This window comes from Podarcis gaigeae (assembly GCF_964106915.1).
Source record: "Podarcis gaigeae genome assembly, chromosome: 6".
In the NCBI taxonomy this organism is placed as follows: Eukaryota; Metazoa; Chordata; class Lepidosauria; order Squamata; family Lacertidae; genus Podarcis; species Podarcis gaigeae.
The window spans coordinates 4,401,526-4,420,967 of NC_139682.1; the positions used below are offsets into that span (position 1 = coordinate 4,401,526).

A 19,442-nucleotide genomic window follows, 5' to 3' on the forward strand; every position below is an offset into this window, starting at 1 on the left:
GCGACAGGAGTCTGGGTGTGCCTTACCTTCTCCAATGCCTCTCTCTTTCCAAACAACTTGGATTGGCAGGTATCAGGATCAGACTTTGGACAAAGAGCTCCGACCAAGAGTCAGGAAGCAGGGCACCCTGACAGATCTCAAAGAAGTGGCCCACTTCTTTGGCTAGATGATGTAAGAATATAAGAAAAGCCGGCTGGATCAGGCCAACAGTCCATCTAGCATCTTTTTCTCACAGTGGCCAACCAGATGCCTGTGGGTAACCTGCAAGCAGGATAATAATAATAATAATAATAATAATAATAATAATAATAATAATAATAATTTATTATTTATACCCCGGGCATCTGGGTGGGTTTCTCCAGCCCCTCTGGGTGGCTTCCAACAAAATATTAAAATACAGTAATGCATCAAACATTAAAAGCTTCCCTAAACAGGGCTGCCTTCAGATGTCTTCTAAAAGTCAGGTAGTTGTTTATTTCCTTGGCATCTGATGGGAGGACGTTCCACAGGGCAGGTGCCACCACCAAGAAGGCCCTCTGCCTGGTTTCCTGTAACATCACTTCTCGCAGGGAGGGAACCACCAGAAGACCCTCAGCGCTGGACCTCAGAGTCCGGGCAGAACGATGGAGGTGGAGACGCTCCTTCATGTATACTGGATTCGAACCCAAGAGCAACTCCTGTGGTTTGCGGCAACTGGCATTCAGAAGCACTGCTGCCTCTGAGCACAGCCATCGTAGCTAGTGCCCAGTGATGGCCCTTTTTTCCTCCATGCATTTGCCCAGTCCTGTTGGTGGCTGTCACTGCCTCTTGTGGCAATGAGTTCCACAGTTAAACTTTGCACTTCCCAAGGTCCTTGCCTCCAACAGGGGAGGTAGAACAGAGCAACATATCTGTGACAATCTTCAGATACAATGCCACACCTTCTCATGGCAATGCGGCTTGCTGGTGTGGCCCCTCACTTGCCCTTTGGCCTATCGACTACAAAATGATAGAGAGCAGACAGGATGCAAATCAAACCACGGAGCATTGCTAAGATCTGCGCAAAGCCCTGGAGAGAGCCGTCGGCTTGGTTATGTGTATGCAAAAAAACCTCCCGTTTCTGAAACTTGAGCTCCGTTAGTGGGATAGGAAGACGAAGGAGGGGGGAAATGCATCAAACTTCTCTTTTTTAAAAAAATAAAAAATGTCCGGCCGGCCAATATTGTTACTGGAGCCAGCATAATGATAAAAGAGTCTTGGAGGGGGGTGGAGAATGTTAAAATGAGAAGAGGAGGAGGAGGGGCAGGGTGAGAGGAAGTCGAGATTTTGCAGGATTTCAGTGTGTGTTGAGGAACGGGCAGAGCCTTTTGGAGGCTTCACTTCAGCTGGGTCTCCGGAACCAGCACCCAAGGGAGTTCTGACTAGCAGCTTCTACACCCTGAGAATACCAACTGGGTGCTGGATCGGTGCAAGGGGTGGTGGGTGGCCTGGGACTCGGCGAGACCCACCCCCTCCGTGCTCAGCCATGTGGACGGTTGCAAAACTCAATGTCGGGGCCTTGGGTCTCTTGGTGGTCGCGGCTTCCTGGGCAGTGGGCAGCCAGCGGAGGGCGGCCGAGGGGGGCATCCGCAGGAGGTCTCACCGGGTTCAGAACGGGCGCTGCAGTTACACCTTCGTCTTGCCAGAGGCCGATCCCCAACCCTGCCAGCACCCCGGGGAGACCTTCAACGTCAACACGCTGCAGAGGGATTCACCAGCCGGCCCTTTGCTGTGGAGCGATGACCAGTCCACCCAACGGGTCCAGCAGTTGGAGAGGGTCTTGGAAAACAACACTCAATGGCTGCTGAAGGTAAGGGGGAAGGAAGGGTCTTCGGGGGGGTGAGGGTGGAAGCCACAAACGGGGAGAGATGCTGTGAATCAAGCCTGCCCTTGCCTGAGCCTAGACATCAGCCTTTGGCTCAACGGCCAAAGATGCTCTGCACGTGCTCAGGAGCTATTGCACACTCATCCTGCAGTTATAGGTCAGAAGCTTGTTTGGGATCAGTGGGACCTGTTGTTGTTTAGGCGTTTAGTTGTGTCCGACTCTTCGTGACCCCATGGACCAGAGCACGCCAGGCACTTCTGTCATCCACTGCCTCCCGCAGTTTGGTCAAACTCATGCTGGTAGCTTCAAGAACACTGTCCAACCATCTCGTCCTCTGTCGTCCCCTTCTCCTTGCGCCCTCCATCTTTCCCAACATCAGGGTCTTTTCCAGGGAGTCTTCTCTTCTCATGAGGTGTCCAAAGTCTTGGAGCCTCAGCTTCAGGATCTGTCTTTCCAGTGAGCACTTAGGGCTGATTTCCTTCAGAATGGAGAGGTTTGGTCTTCTTGCAGTCCATGGGACTCTCCAGAGTCTCCTCCAGCACCAGAATTCAAAAGCATCAATTCTTCGGTGATCAGCCTTCTTTATGGTCCAACTCTCACTTCCATACATCACTACTGGAAAAACCGTGGCTTTAACTATATAGCAAGGCCTAGTATCGCATAAAAGGTTCTGGGGCAAAAGGCAAGGAGCCCTGAGCCCTCTTGCCGATGCTGACGACCCCTCTCAGCCTCAGTTTCCCGCTTGTGAAATGAATGAAGAGGTGGTTCTAACTTTTGAGGAGGCGTGCAATGAGTCACTCGCCTCACTGCCTGGGAAGCCGACAGGCTCTCCTTCCATGGAGGTTTCAAAGCAGAGGTTGGATGCCCATCTGTTAGGAATTCATTAACTGTGACCCCTATATACAGGGGGTTGAGCTGGATGATCCTTGAGGGCCCCTTGCAACTCTACAATTCTATGGTCCTGAGTCAGAAGCACTTCCAGGCACCCAAGGAAGCTCTTTCCTTACTTCCAGGTCACGGAAATACAGGTGGGTTTGTCAACCTCTGGAGAAAGACGCACCTACTTAATTTTAACTCACTGGAATTTCAGTGCATTGGTGCGGCGCACACAGTTTTTCTTGCTCAGAAGGAACACCTGCAAAACAACAACAATAATAAATGTATTTTAATAAATTTTATTTATATCCCGCCCTCCCCAGCCGAAGCCGGGCTCAGGGGACAAACAAACAAACCTCTGGTTACGTGAAACATATTCAATAAACACACAAGACGTAACCAGCTGTACATTTGAAAAAATAATATATACTATTCATTGTACAGTGGTACCTCAGGTTACATACACTTCAGGTTACATACGCTACAGGTTACAGACTCCGCTAACCCAGAAATAGTGCTTCAGATTAAGAACTTTGCTTCAGGATGAGAACAGAAATCGCGCTCCGGCGGCGCGGCAGCAGCAGGAGGCCCCATTAGCTAAAGTGGTGCTTCAGGTTAAGAACAGTTTCAGGGTAAGTACGGACCTCTGGAATGAATTAAGTACTTAACCTGAGGTACCACTGTATTGAATTGTAGATTTCAATAGCAGTAGCTCATAAAGTTCAACGAAAAAGGTAGAAGATAAAAGAATGAACTGTTCTGCTGGTTCTTCTACCTTTCTCGTTGAACTTTATGAGCCACTTCTGTTGAAATCTACAATTCAATACAATGAATATTATTTTTATAATATAATTATGATATATTATTTTTTTCAAACGTACAGCCGGTTACATCTCATGTGTTTAAAGAAGGAACACCCAGCATGCACAAACACCCAGGTGTGACAGGTGAGGGCTTGGTGGAGATATTACCCCGGTCAGCAGCAAAATGATGGATGGACAGCCTTAGTAGTTTCATAGAAGCAGAGTTTTTTTTCCGGCCACAACTCACGAGTTCCGGCACCTCTCAGGTGGGCACCATTGCCATTCTAAGAGAATGAGGGTGGCATTCTGGCCCCTTTTCCCTAGAAAAATAGCTCTGCATAGAAGTATCATAGATTCAGAGTTGGAAAATACCATGGGAATCGTCTATTCCAACCCCTTGCAATGCAGGAACCTTTTCCCCAATATGGGGCTTGAACCCACAGCCTTGAGAATAAAGGTCTCATGCTCTACCAACTGAGCCAACTCAGTCATGTGTGTTACAAGGCAGCCCAGCACACCTTTGCATGCCATAGAGAAAGGGGAAGGTTCATGGCTCAGAGTTAGACCATCTGCCCTACCTAAAGGTAAAGGAACCCCTGACCATTAGGTCCAGTCGTGGCCGATGCTGGGGTTGCGGCACTCATCTTGCTTTACTGGCCAAAGGAGCCGGTGTACAGCTTCCAGGTCATGTGGCCAACATGACTAAGCTGCTTCTGGCAAACCAGAGCAGTGCACGGAAATGCCGTTTACCTTCTCGCCGGAGCAGTACCTATTTATCTACTTGTACTTTGACATGCTTTCAAATTGCTAGGTGGGCAGGGGCAGGGACCGAGCAACGGGAGCTCACCCCGTTGCGGGGATTCGAACCACCAACCTTCTGATCGGCAAGTCCTAGACTCTGTGGTTTGACCCACAGTGCCACCCGCGTCCCATCTACACTACCTACAGAAGATCCAAAGTTCAATCCCCAAAGGACTTGGAGAGATCCTTATCCAAAGCCTTGAAGAGCTGCTGCCAATCCGTGTAGGCAATACTGAACCAAGGGTCTGACTCTGTATAAGGCAGCTTCTAACACATACTGTACCCCCACATGCAATTTCAACAGCATCCAGGCCAGTCAGGGCCATGTCCGAACCAATGGATTCAAACTGCAAGGAACGAGATTCCAACTAAACATGAGGAGAAGTTTTCCGGCAGTGAGATCTGTCAGACTCCCTTGGAAAGTGACGGGCCTTCCTTCAGGTTTTTAAGCAGAGGTTGGGTGGCCATCTGTCATGGATGATTTAGTTGAGATTCCTGTGGGATGTAAAACACAAGAGCAGTCAAGTACAACATTCCTAGAGTGAACGTGTTTACACATGGGGAGGAATGTTTGTCCAGCCAGCAGGTAAACTTCCTGTTTCCTTTTGGGCTGGGACAGACTTCCTCTGCATGTGACTAGAGGTGGGCGTGGCCTCACCTGTGCAGGTAACGACAAAATCACAGGGCAGGGCAACCATCTCTCTCTCTTTGACTACATGCATCAAAGAACCAACATCTGCTTAGCCAAAGATGCTCTTTTGGCTTCCAGCCAAGAGAGGACAAAGGACTGTCTTATGGGATAGTTTCTAGGTATATGTTACTTTTCTAAGCTAAGTCTGCCTTCTGGGATCCCATTGTGAACAGAATGATATGTGAGTAAACTCTTTTTATACTTTTACAGAAGACTGTGTTGTGTCTTATCTTTTATGAGGGAATAAGGGGGAAATACCAGAACAGTTATTATAGAGGCTTTAGCGAGCCTGAGCAAAGGCATCCGCTGCGAGTTTAAAAAGGGGGACGTTACTCTGCTAAATTGCGTACTTGTTAACACAAGTTGGAAAGGCTATTCTCAGACAATATATCCTCTCCTGCATCCCTGAACATTCCCACAATTCCTGCATTGCAAGGGGTTGGACCAGATGGCTTGGGGGGGGGGGGTCCCTTCCAACTCTACAATTCTCAGGTTCTCTTTTACTCTGAGGTTTTCCGGAGACAGGGACGAGGGGCGTGTTTTTCTCTTCCCCAAAGCAGTGTTCCCAAATGCAGAAGTGCCTGGTGTGCCCATGAGAATGGAAATTTCATTCATATGGGGGGGGAATGCACCCAGGGACACTGGTTTTCTTCTTCTGCTTCTCACTCCAGGCGTTAAGAATTAAGCATGCGCCTATTTGCATGGCCACACCTCCTGATAGGCATAGCCCCGCCCTCGGTCCTCTTTCTTGGTCACACTGAAATATGACAGAGTTTGGGAACTGCGGTGTGTGGGGATTGCGAGAGAGAGAGAAAGCTGTTGCTGTCATTTTGGAGAGGACGGAAGAGATATAATTTGCTAGAGCCAAATAGTAAAGATCTGGAAATATTTGGAGTCTACGAGGGAGGAGGCTAGAGAACTAGTTTTTATCTGTACTCTTGGATGGAGTGAAGCTACTGAGCATGCGCAGAGTGCCTTCCTCTCCAGCTGAGCACTCACTCATAGCCTGGCCTGAAGGAGACAATGTGTGTGAATATTGGACGTGGCATGATTCTTCCTCCCGCCCCCGCGACGACCAGTCCCTCTCCACCACACCAACCCCCCGGCCATCACTAATCCTACCTCTGGGAGTTGAGGAGGGTCAGGAGGATGTGGTTCCCCAGTGACCTCTGGTTCATCTTGCTACCGGAACTTTGCTTCTGGGGCTCATCTAAACTCAGCTCCCGGGGGGATTTTCGGAGGCTTGCAGGCAACAATTTATGTGTGCTGATGTGCAAGGGCGGTGGATGAGGGGGTGGACTCTGCACAGACAATGTCAGGCAATGCCAAAGAACTGAAAACTTAAATTCCAGTGATCTAATATAGAATCATATCTATTAATTATTAATTTATTAATTAATTACATTTGCATATCACCTTTCATCTGTAGACCTCAGGGCGGTTCACAACATAAAAGAATACAGTGGTACCTCGGGTTAAGAATTTAATTTGTTCTGGAGGTCTGTTCTTAACCTGAAACTGTTCTTAACCTGAGGTACCTCCCGCTGCCACTGCCATGCGATTTCTGTTCTCATCCTGAAGCAAAGTTCTTAACCCGAGGTGCTATTTCTGGGTTAGCAGAGTCTGTAACCTGAAGCGTCTGTAACCTGAAGTGCCTGTAACCCGAGGTACCACTGTAATAGAAATGTAGTTGGTAGGAACCCCAAAAGTCATCTACAGTGGTACCTCTGGTTGCGAACAGAATCTGTACCGGAGGCCCGCTTGCAACATAAAAAGAGTGCAACCCGCAGCGGCGCGTCTGCTCATGCATGGGTTGTGCTTCTGCGCATGCGTGTGGCGTCATTTTGTGCTTCTGCGCATGTGCAAGCGGCGAAACCCGGAAGTAACCCTTTCCGGTACTTCCGGGTCGCCACGGGACGTATCCTGAAAGAACGTAACATGAAGCAAACATAACGTGAGGTTTGACTGTAGTCCAACCCACTGCAATGTAAGAATCACAGAGCAAATTTGTGTGTGTGTGTGCGTCTGTGTGTCTTAAGGCAGTGGTTCTCAAAGGGTGTGCAATGCGCCACACTGATGTGGCAGAAGAGGCTGGCAAGTGTGGCAGGAAGATTCAAGGACCGTCGAAGAAACATCTAAACATTTCAGTGCAGTATGGCATAGTATCGAAATATTTCTTTTATTTGCAAAAGTGAGTTCATTCCTCTTACTGTGTTTAGGTATTTTCTCTTACTCTTACAGTTAAGGCACTTATGATTATATTTTGGGAGTGATACATTTTTTCTTATGTAGCTGCATCGTTTTATACTTTCTGCATGTCCCGTGATCATATTATAAAGTAGTCATGTTCTGTGTCATGAATGCTAGGAGTTGTTTATTTTTGTTTCCCAACACATTTCTTATCAATGAAAAAATTTTGGTGTGGTGCAAGCAAATTTTTATCTCGAAAGTGTTGCCTAGAGAAAAAAGTGTGAGAACCATGGAGTGTGAAGGCAATTTTTGACAAAAGATGTGTTATATGCCTGTCCGTCAGCCTGGCCCTTTGCAGTCATTAGCCAGAAGAGCATTGGGAGGTGGGGATAAGTTTATTTCTCAGCCAGCAATTGGCCTGCGCATTTTTTTTTCTCATGAGAGTGGAAGTAAAGAACAGGAGACACAACCATGACATTAATAGATAGATAGAGAGATGATAGATGATAGATAGATAGATAGATAGATAGATAGATAGATAGATAGATGATAGATAGATAGATAGATAGATAGATAGATAGATAGATAGATGATAGATAGATAGATGATAGATAGATAGATAGATAGATAGATAGATAGATAGATATAGATGATAGATAGATAGATAGATAGATAGATAGATAGATAGATAGATAGATAGAGATAGATAGATAGATAGATAGATAGATGCTAGATAGATAGATGATAGATAGATAGATAGATAGATAGATAGATAGATAGATAGATAGATAGATAGATAGATATAGATAGATGATAGATAGATAGATAGATAGATAGATAGATAGATAGATGATAGATAGATAAGATAGATATGAAATTGTTATGGAAATTACGGGGAGGGGGCACATCTTGAAAGTTGTTAAATGTTACGAATATTATGCCTGAATGTATCCTTTCAACTTGACAGCTCAGGGAAGTTACCTAGCTTTAAAATTAATATAGAATCAACTCCTTTGCTAGTTTCCTCCATTCCAACGCTATTTTACGCTTGGAACAGGGACTCCAGGAAGTGCTCAGAGGTGACAATTGCTGAGCTGATTGTTGGCCAAGGAAAGCCTAATCCCATCACCGGACTTGCCAAGGGGTCCAGACATGCAAAGGAAGTTCTATTGTACTTTGGGTGGTGGGACTTCAGAAGGTGTTTGCCTATGCTAATCTTATACCTGAGTTAATCTTGTACCAAGGACATGTCTGGACATATTTGCCCAGTTTAAACTAGTATAACCCCTGTTTACCCCTCCCCTTTTGTGACATGTCAGTGATGTAGCAATGATGCTGAAATCTACTCGGAGTCGAGAGTGGATTTCATGCTCTTTATTCAGCTCATAGTGGTGAGGAGGAATGGAAGTTCTCCCAGAATGTCTGCTTTATATACATTATTACACAATGGGCCCCACGATTGGAATGGCTAATTCTGGGATTCACCTGTAGGCCAATCAGGTTGCAGATTCACTTCCCCCTGGAGCTGGATTGGGTGGCTCCTATGGACCAATCAGACTGCTGCATTCTGAATCCTATTGTCCTAGGACCAATCAGACTGCTGCCTTTTGGACCCTTTTCAACTCAGTACATAACAGATGCTGTACGAACTGTATTCTGGGATATGGTGGGAAAGTTTTAAAAGTCCTTGTCACCCCATCCTCAGGGTTCAAAATTCCTCTTTGAACCTGTTGCGCAATAAACTTTGGTCTACAGCTATTTGGTGGCTGGACTCCTTTCTTTATTCTGCAGGGACCTGCGGGCTCTGCCCGACGAGCTGGGTGACTGAGCAGCCTCGCACCTAGATCCCCCCCCCCCCGTAACAAACTGGAGGGAGGTAAGCTGATTGATTCAGAGAAGGAGCTAGGAATATCTATCGGGGGGGGCCAGCTCTCCTCTCCCTCCTCCCCACTATTTTCTTGGCAGCCGACTCCCTCCGAAATAGGAGACAGCCATGGCGAGGAGAAAAGTCGTCTTCCCTCTAGAGGACCGCTGGACCTCTCGTCTGTCATCTAAGCTACAGCTGCTTGCGTCAGACCTGCAAATAACTCCATCCCTGATTGGGTTGGGACCAGAGAGCGTCCCATAGCATCCGGTGGAGAACTGGAAGGAACTGAGTTCCCCGGCAAAGGGGGAGGAATCTCTGGGCCTTCTTCTCGTGAGAAATGGAATGGGGGGTTGCAGGGGGAGTGATGCTTGCGAGCCCCCGCTCTTCGGTCTGCTTTCCACCACGGTCACTTCGAAATGGAGATTCTGAGCAGGATGTGCTGTGCTGCTTAAATGGCCAGGGGTACAATCCCGGCCCAGGGATTTGCGTAAAATTTGCTGGTTTGCATGCAAAGATGCAAATATAGGCTGACTTTCAGAGGGGAACCGACTCTGCGTTTTTATGCCAGGGGTTAATCAGCGCCCTGGGGAAATTAAATCAAATGGACGTTGATGAAATTATGTGTGGCATGGAGAAAATCGACATAGAAAAGTTTTCTGCAATTATTTATATTAATTGCCCAAATTATTACAGAGCCAACCAAATTACTTTAATGTAATACAATTTCTTAAAATCAGGTTTCCCGCTCCTGCTGCGACATATGTTTGATACAGTTTCCCTCCCTCATAACACTAGTATTCATCCATTGAGACGAATGTTGGAAGATTCTGAACATGTAAAAGGAAGCACTTACTTACATTGCCCAGAGTGCTGGGCCTGGGGGTAACCTGAGCAACATGGTCTAGGTCCAGCCCCAAATCCAAGGGTACCATGATGAGTCAGTTTGACAGGGTCAAGGCAGGACACGAGGCAGAAAACCAGGCAAAGACAGGTACAGGATCTCAGGTAGGATCTAGCATACAGCAATGTTGCTCCCACAACCTGGGGCAGTGTCCGACAGCCTTTCATCTTTGTCGGGGTAGCGGCCAGTCCTGATCCCCCGGTGACTCACCTCCCTGTTTCGCCCGAAGGCGAGCACTCCTCCTGCCAGTACTCAGGTCTCTCCTTCTCTCCGACCTTAGTCTCTGCAGCTCAGGAGACGTCAGTGGGTTACTAGACCCAGGAGCTGCCTCAGCCTCCCCTGACCCAACCGGTAGTGGAGCAGCTGTAAGAGATGGCCCAGCTGGAGGCGACGAGGTAACCCCTCCATCTGGAGCCAGGGCAGGCTCAGGCCCCTGTCTCAGCCCAGCTGGTGCTTGTTGCAGGGAAACCTGTGCAGACTGGGGCTCTTCAGGATCAGGCCCCAGACTTGGCTCAGGTGATGCCTGAAGCAAAGGATCCAGTGCAGACTGAGACTCCTCTGGCTCCGAGTCCGAGCCTGAGTCCCAGGCCATCACACCCAGAGTTAAACTATGGAACTCCCTCCCACAGGAGGCAGTGTGGGCCCCCAACCTAGATGGCCCTTAAAAGAGGATTAGACAAATTCCTGGAGGAGGAGGAGGCTACTGATGGCTACTAGCTGGAGGCAGCAATGCTTCTGAATATCAGTTGCTGGAAACCACAGGAGGGCAGAAGGGTCTTGTGTTCAAATCCTCCTTGCTGGTTTCTCATGAGGGGCATCTCATTGGCCACTGTGGGAACAGGAGGCTGGACCAGATGGGCCATGGGCCCGATCCACTAGCCGGGCTCTTTTTTACAATGTTCTGACGTTGCATGTTTTGGCCATAAGACGGCACCTCTGAAACCAGCCATTTTGGATCTCATCTTAAAAATAATTTAACTCATTTCACCTGTAGACACACACACACCTCTTTAAAAAAAGCTGCCAAATTAATTAGGCTCACTTTTGTGATTTATTTTTCTTTTTTCTTTTTCTTTTTAAAAAAGCAGGTTATACATAGGGCTGCCTCTGAAGATGGTTCAGAAACTTCAGCTGGTGCAGGTTGCTCATCAGAGCAAGATGGTTTGAGCACTTTACACTGATCCTGGTCCCACTGCACAGGCTACCAATTAAGTTTCCAGGCCCAATTCAAAGTGCTGGGTTTGACCTATAAAGCCTTAAGCGACTCAGGACCGCAATCCCTCAAGGACCGCCTCTTTCCATATGAACCTACCCGGACCCTGAGATCATCTTCTGAGGCCCTCCTTCGTGTGCCTCCTCCTCGAGAGGTGCGGAGGGTGGCAACACGAGAGCGGGGCCTTCTCTGCAGTGGCTCCCCGTCTGTGGAATGCTCTCCCCAGTTGAAGTTCACCTGGCGCCTTCATTATATACTTTTAGGCGCCAGGCAAAAACGTTCCTTTTTAACCAGGCCTTTGGTTGATCTTATTGACATCCAACACCCTTTTAGAATGTGGTTCTTTTTTTTGGGGGGGGTTAAATTGGGTTATTGCTTTTGGTTTGGTTTTATATGTTGTGGTCTTGTTTGTGAACCATCCTGAGACCTCTGGGTATAGGGCGGTGCATAAAACGAATTAATAATAATAATAATAATAATAATAATAATAATAATAATAATCTCACTGATAAAATAAAGCTGTGTGAGTTTAACAAGTACAGTCATATCTCGGGTTACAGACGTTTCAGGCTGTGTTTTTTTGGGTTACGGAACCGCTGAAACCCAGAAGTACCGGAATGGGTTACTTTCGGATTTCGGGGGTCATGCATGCTCAGAAGCGTTAAATCGCGCTTTGCACATGTGCAGAAGCGCAGAACTGCAACCCGTGCGTGTGCAGATGTGGCACTGCGGGTTGCAAACACTGCGGGTTGCGAACATGCATCCTGCACGGATCACGTTCACAAGCTGAGCATCCACTGTTCACAAGACTGCCCCTACCAATTTGGCTTGGGACTTGATGTTGCTCTTAGTAAGCTGGGCGGAGAGACAGAGAAATTAAATGCATCCATGCCCTGAGCCTCAGAATCGTTTTCGCTCTGAGCTGGCTCTGAGCAGTCTGTCAATGGAAAAGAGTAGCCCCTCTTTGAAGGTCTGTAGCCACATAAAGCTGAGGACTCTTTCCATGTTCCTCTGGAAGAGTACCTTCTTGATACTGGACGTCGGCTGCTCTCTTCTGTGTACACAGCTGCACCGGAGGCAGCTACTGGGAAAGTCTGGCTGACCCAGCAACGCTTTGCAGGACGAAATGTACACAGAGCACAGGGGTAGAATAGCAAGGAACTACTGTCTGAGCCTTCAGCAACGACCACGACTCCTTTCTTCCTCAAAGAGCCAAATCCCACTGCTGAGACTCTTCGCTAGAGGACATGCAAAGATTTCAGTGCACTTTGCACGGTCAGATCCGAGTCAGGATTGCGTGGATTCCACAAATCCTTGCATTAGATTCGCGAACACAGAATCGTGTCTGGCACAGAACCAGGCAGCGTGAGAATCATAGCTGTCAACTTTTCCCTTTTCTTGCGAGGAATCCTATTCAGAATAAGGGAATTTCCCTTTAAAAAAAGGAAACGTTGACAGCTATGGTGAGAATGCCAGATTCGCTGAATCGAATTTTCGTAATATTTTCACAGCGCTGCAAATTTCAGCAAATGCCAAGGTGAGGGTGGCTGCTGTTCTTTATTAATTTATTTATTCCACAAAGTTCTTACGCTGTTTGAAAGGCTCTTAAAAAGAAAACAACTTAAAGAGATTTACAAAACAGATAAGACAATAAGAAAAGTTATGAACACAAATTAAAAACTTTGGGAAACTTAAAATAGCAGTAGACTGGTAACAGATTAAAACTTGCATCAACTTTCTAAATAGCTGGGTGGGCTTGTCGAAACAAAAATTTTTACCAGCCACTGGGAGGAATTCAGGGAAGGTGCCTGCCTGGTATCAATTGGCAGGGAGTTCCAAAGGACCACACTAAAATATCAAGAAATTTATACATTTGTTGTGGTGACTGTTACTATTTTTATTATAGTAAGAGCTCTTTGGCAGTGAACCAACTCCCTCGGAAGGTGGCAGAATCTCCTTCATTAAAGGTTTTTAAATAGAAATTCAATGGCCATTTGTCATAGGTGGTTTAGTTGACGCGGGCGGCGCTATGGTCTCAACCAATGAGCCTCTTGAACTTGCTGATCGGAAGGTCAGCGGTTCAAATCCCTGCGAAGGGTTGAGTTCCCGTTGCTCTGTCCCAGCTCCTGCCAACCTAGCAGTTCAAAAGCACACCAGCGCAAGTAGATAAATAGGTACCACTCTGGCAGGAAGGTAAACAGCGTTTCCGTGCACTCTGGCTTCTGTCGCAGTGTCCTGTTGCGCCAGAAGTGGCTTAGTCCTGCTGGCCACATGACCTGGAAAAAGCTCTCTGTGCACAAAGGCTGGCTCCCTCGGCCTGAAAGCGAGATGAGCGCCGCAACCCTATAGTCGCCTTTGACTGGACTTAACCGTCCAGGGGTCCTTTACCTTTTAGTTGACATCCCTGCATTGCAGGATGTAAGACATGGTGATTGTTGAGGTCCCTTCCAAATCTACAAGTCTGCGATTCGATAAAAGGGTTGTGACCTACACCTGTGTTTTGCGAGATGGTCATCTATAAGTCCTGAAAACATGGGCATACCACACCATTCCTAGTGATTTGACCTGGTTGAGCCAATTTCCATCCCTAAAGACTCCAGGATTTGGAGGTTAATCGGTGTGTAGATTTAGTGTTGGTGGGGAGCTTGGGATACCTCTAACAGAGAATTCTGCAAACCCCACTAAATTTCAACTCCCAGGGTTCTTTGTGGGAAGGCATGGCACTTAATGTATGGAAGTGAGAGCTGGACCATAAAGAAGGCTGATTGCTGAAGAATTGATGCTTTTGAATTCTGGTGCTGGAGGAGACTCCTGAGAGTCCCATGGACTGCAAGAAGATCAAACCTCTACATTCTGAAGGAAATCTGCCCTGAGTGCTCACTGGAAGGACAGATCCTGAAGCTGAGGCTCCAAGACTTTGGCCACCTCATGAGAAGAGAAAACTCCCTGGAAAAGACCCTGAAGCTACCAGCATGAGTTTGACCAAACTGTGGGAGACAGTGGAAGACAGGAGTGCCTGGCGTGCTCTGGTCCAGGGGGTCACGAAGAGTCGGACACGACTAAATAGTGCCACTGTATTCTGCTCTGGTGAAACCTCACCTGGAGTACTGTGTCCAGTTCTGGGCACCACAGTTCAAGAAGGACACTGACAGACTGGAAAGTGTCCAGAGGAGGGCAACCAAAATGGTCAAAGGCCTGGAAACGATGCCTTATGAGGAACGGCTAAGGGAGCTGGGCATGTTTAGCCTGGAAAAGAGGAGGTTAAGGGGTGATATGATAGCCATGTTCAAATATATAAAAGGATGTCACATAGAGGAGGGAGAAAGGTTGTTTTCTGCTGCTCCAGAGAAGCGGACATGGAGCAATGGTTCCAAACTACAAGGAAGAAGATTCCACCTAAACATTAGGAGGAACCTCCTGACAGTGAGAGCTGTTCGAGAGTGGAATTTGCTGCCAAGGAGTGTGGTGGAGTCTCCTTCTTTGGAGGTCTTTAAGCAGAGGCTTGACAACCATATGTCAGGAGTACTCTGATGGTGTTTCCTGCTTGGCAGGGGGTTGGACTTGATGGCCCTTGTGGTCTCTTCCAACTCTTTGATTCTATGATTCTATGAAATGAATAACAACAACATGGCACTTAAAGAGGCGCATCAGAGCCAGCGTGGTGTAGTGGGGCAGAGCGGTAGACTCATAATCTGGGGAACCAGGTTCGCTTCCCCGCTCCTCCACATGCAGCTGCTGGGTGACCTTGGGCCAGTCACACTGCTTTGAAGTCTCTCAGCCCCACTCACCTCACAGAGTGTTTGTTGTGCAGGAGGAAGGGAAAGGAGATTGTTAGCTGCTTTGAGACTCCTTAAGGGGAGTTATAAAGTGGGATATCAAATCCAAACTCTTCTTCAATAAGCTGAGAACAAATCTGTAGTGTGCCGAAAGTCTCTGGCAATGGCTAGGTTTGCATCGCTGTCCATTTAAAATGAGAAGTGATGCATGCTGAACTCTGAGGCTCTGGGCTTCCTGATTGTGGCTTTGCAGGGAACCTGAAGGATTTCTCAGAGAAGGGGGAGCATCTGCTCTCTCTCCCCCCCCCCCCGGACCGCCTCTCCCAAAGACCCGTGTCCCTATGACCCCCATGCCACAAGGCTCCTCTTCCAAAGCAGGCCTGTTTTTCATAAATCCAGCTGGAAGCACTTAATGGGACCTGTTTTCTTTGGATTCAGGTCCTGAAAAAACAACTCTGTTGCAGGCATGGGGGGGGGGGCAAGCGGAGGGGAGGGGGGGGGGTTGTGAAAGAATTGGAAAATGTAAGAAAAATATTGGCCAGGCAGTTAAAGGGAAAGTTCTGCCTGCCTTCAGGCCATGATGCCTGCCTGTGGAGGCCAGGGGTTATTATGAAGGAGATTGACAGTGTTGTTGTTAATAATAATAATAATAATAATAAGTAATAATAATAAGTTTTATTTATACCCCACCTGCCCCGGCCAGAGCTGAGCTCAGGGCGGCTAACATCAATAAAATTTCAGTAAAAACATAATAAGGAAAGAAAACCAATTTAAAATACAGGTTAAAATGCAATTTAAAATGTTGTTGTTGTTGTTAGTGCATATGCAGAGTGCTTCCACACACACCCAGGATGGATAAATCTGTCATTTGTGATTTCTCCTGGTTTCTCATTTTTCCAATCTTAAATTCAGTTCAATTTCTTTTAATCCTCATGTCAATCCAGCAGCAGTTAGTGAGAATTTCTTCAAATAACTAATAGGCACATTTTGACTGATAGGCACGTTTCCCCCAAGCAATTCCTCCAAATATAATGTGATCTTCAATCATATATATCCGTTCGTATGCACGCTTCCCCCCAGTATCTGTGGTTTTTTGCACATTGGCTGGTTGGAGAACTGCAAATTCCAAGAGGAATCCCAATTTCAGAGGATAGTTGCACCTCCATTCATGGACAGTCATACCTTGGGTTAAATGAGCCTCAGGTTGAGCGCTTTCAGGTTCTGCTCCGCGGCGACCCAGAAGTAACGGAACACGTTACTTCTGGGTTTCGCTGCTCGTGAATGCACAGACGCTCAAAATGACGTCATGCGCATGCGCGAAAGCGGCAAACCGCGACCCGTGCACGTGTAGACGCGGGTTGCATTTCCTTCTGGATGCAAATGGGGCTCCGGAACGGTACCACTGTACTGGTTCAAGGGTGCAAATTAGGCAACTTTGTCATTAAAATGTAAACAAAACTGAATTTCCTCCCATCCCTAACACACACAGACACACACACATAAGCGAGTGTGTACACCATGAATATTGATGCCATAAGAAGCAAGAGGCTTGGCTGAGGACACATTCTGGATCATGTTTGCTCGTTGGAGTCTGGCAGCCTTAAACTATCTGTTTGTCCCTGCCATTGCCACACTAACTTCTTAATTTGAAGATAAACAGGCGGCAAATTAAGACCCTATAGGACTCCCCCAGCCTTCTCCACCAAAGGTAGCCAACTTTGCAGTGGTGTGGCAAATTCCTTCCTTCAGTGGAAGAGGGGAAGAGAAAGAACAGTATTTGGAGGAGAGAATCCTCCATCTCTCCTTTGTCTCCACCCTCCCTGAATTTCTCTCCCTCCTTCCCTTAAACTGCTGCTACGCTGCACATTTCAAGCAAATCCTTCCCTCTCTGGAAGCTTCCCAGGGACAACGAAAGCATAGATCGGTCCTGCCGTTCCCAAAATAACGAGGCATGTGCCCGCGACCCCGTCCCGTTCCCTCGCTGGCACTTTTGATGGTTTTGAGTTTGTTATTCTGGCTTTGTCAGAAATCAGGGCGACAGGGCCTGGGCTTCGAGTTCCTTTCTGAACTCGATGTTTTGCATTGCGGGAGAGATTCAGTTTAGTTGAAAGGAAAACATGGGGAAGGGGGGAGAAAGCGAAAAATGAGGAGGGGGAGCAAAGGGTCTTGTGCGCTTGGCAATAGGCAGCCATGATTAATGAGAGGCTGCGGAGAAAGTGAATTAGCAAGTTGTCCGTACGCTCCCCCCAAACTCACTGGAGTGGTTTTTAAGAGATAGCTACAGTTCCTGCAGAGCTACTGAAACATACTCGGAGTCCTGTAGTGATTTCATGCTCTTTATTGCAGCTTGTAAAACAGCGATTGAATTGCCCCCCAAATCTCAGGCTTTTATATGCAGTCATACCTCTTGCTACGTTTGCTTCAGGTTGAGCGTTTCAGGTTGTGTCCCACGGCGACCCGGAAATAGCGGAAAGGGTTACTTCTGGGTTTTGCCGCTCGTGCATGCGCAGACACGCAAAATGATGTCACATGCATGTGCAGAAGCGGCAAATCGCAACCCATGCACGCGCAGACGCGGGTTGCGTTCTGCTCATGTTACAAATGGGCCTCTGGAACGGATCCCGTTCACAACCAGAGGTGCCACTGTACATTATTTACACAATGAGTCCCGTCTGATTGGCTGATTCTGCTTCCCTCCTGGAGCCTGATTGGTCTTTTCCTGCAAGCCAAGCATTCTAGGATCCTACTTGCCTATTGTTCTAGGATCCAAACTTAGTACATAACAGCTACTATCAGTCTTGATGGAAGGAGGAGCAGGCCGGGAGATGGAAAGCAATTTGGCTCAAATCCAGGGCAAAGAACTGCATTGCACCTCTCGGAACTGAATAAACTTTGCTGCTTTTCTGCATGTTCCTAATGCTCGGGGTCAGGAACCTTTGAGACTTTATAGTTTGGAGAAAAGGCGCATAAAGGGCGAGATGATAGAAGCTGATAAAATTATGCACAGCATGGAGAAAGGTGAGGGGGAACAGCTCTTCTCCTTTTCTCAATAGTAGAGCTCGTGGATGTGCAATTTGTGTGGCGAGTTCCCACCCCCACCCCCAGTGGAAATAAAGATACATGACACAATTATTTACGGTTAATGGGCTAAATATGGCCACAACTTTATTTGGTTGGTTACAGGTGATGAGCGGTATTGGCTTAGGCATTGGTCCTAATAGACAACCCAGCTTCAGCCCGTCCGCTTGAAGTCCAGGAAGGGTTAACCACCGGTAGGGGGAGTCCTGCTGATGACATCAACTAGGAACTCCCCTGGGGTCACCAATTGGGGGCGTGCCTTAGGCCATCACCTCCCTAGGCTTCGGACAGGGCCACACCCCCCGGAATCCTTTACTGGACTACCCTTCTATATGTGGGGCAGGTGATGGCACTACCTCCCCTCTTCCATCTAAAGATCAATACCAATGCCTAACTGCCAATACCAAGAAAGTTGTGATGATTTGCTACGAGGTAGGCAAAAACCAAGTGGCTGGTGCCGATTTGGCAAGTGGAAGAATTCCTACCAGGCCCCTCAACGGCGACCAACTGAGGTCCATAGCAAGGTCAAGGAACGAAAACCTTATAGGGCGGGAAAAACAGGAACAGCTGGCAGGCGGCAAAGAGGGAGATCCCCGGCCGCACTTGCGTTTAAATCGGGCAGGCCATGCCCCCAAAGCCAGCCGATTGGCTGGCCAGGGGGGTGACGCGGCCGGGTATTCCCACAATTGCGTGGGGGCTGGGCCGTGACGCCCACAATCCCACCTCCTCTGCAGGGCAGAAGAGGCTTTAGCTGAATGTGGGGAGATTTAAGACAGATGAAATAAAGCAGCACATTTACGCGTCATATGCCCTTTACGCGTCATACTGTGGAACTCCCTGCCACTGGAGGAAGGTGGCTACCAACCTGTGTGGCTTTAAAACAGGATTGGTCCACTTGGAGCGCCATCTCTGAAAAGGTAGGGATGGTTGCGGTTCCAGGGTCATTCTGACTACAGTATATGCAATTTTCCCTTTACGTACAATCCCCCCAGAATGTAACTCCCATGTAAAACAGAAATGTGGTTCATAATTTCCCCCCATTTTTAAAAAATCTTCTGGGCCTTTTTATAACACACACACACACACACACACACACACACACACACACAGAGATCAGATTTTCATTTATGGATGCTTCCTCTTTCCCCATTTCCTGTGTTAAACCTGCGGATCTTGGAAAAAGCCTTGGATTTCTCAATGAAACTTCCTCTTGCCCCCAGGGAAAACATCATATCCCACTGGGTTCAGCAGGAGCAAAGTTTCCGTGTGAGCTGGAGCAAGCCTTGTCGTGCATGGCCAGCAATTTTGGCCGGTGGTCATTTGCTCTCAGAAGATTTCAGATTCTGAAGACCCTAAAAAGACTTAGAAATGTCGTCATTTGGTTTAGATTGGCTGAATTGGAA

General features: G+C 47.6%; 1 protein-coding gene across 5 annotated transcripts in view; it reads left to right on the top strand.

The window, feature by feature from the left end:
* Positions 1-1,276: 1,276 nt before the first annotated feature.
* The window catches only part of ANGPT4 (angiopoietin 4), a 313,202-nt gene continuing 295,036 nt past the window's right edge, over positions 1,277-19,442 (top strand). For all 5 annotated transcript variants that reach the window (XR_014565652.1, XR_014565653.1, XR_014565654.1 and 2 more), the window contains exon 1: positions 1,277-1,828. Coding sequence is in view for 1 of the 5 variants with exons in the window: in XM_083744465.1 (XP_083600591.1) it covers positions 1,505-1,828 (324 nt within the window). In the remaining 4 variants the exon portion in view is untranslated. The remainder of the gene's footprint in view (positions 1,829-19,442) is intronic.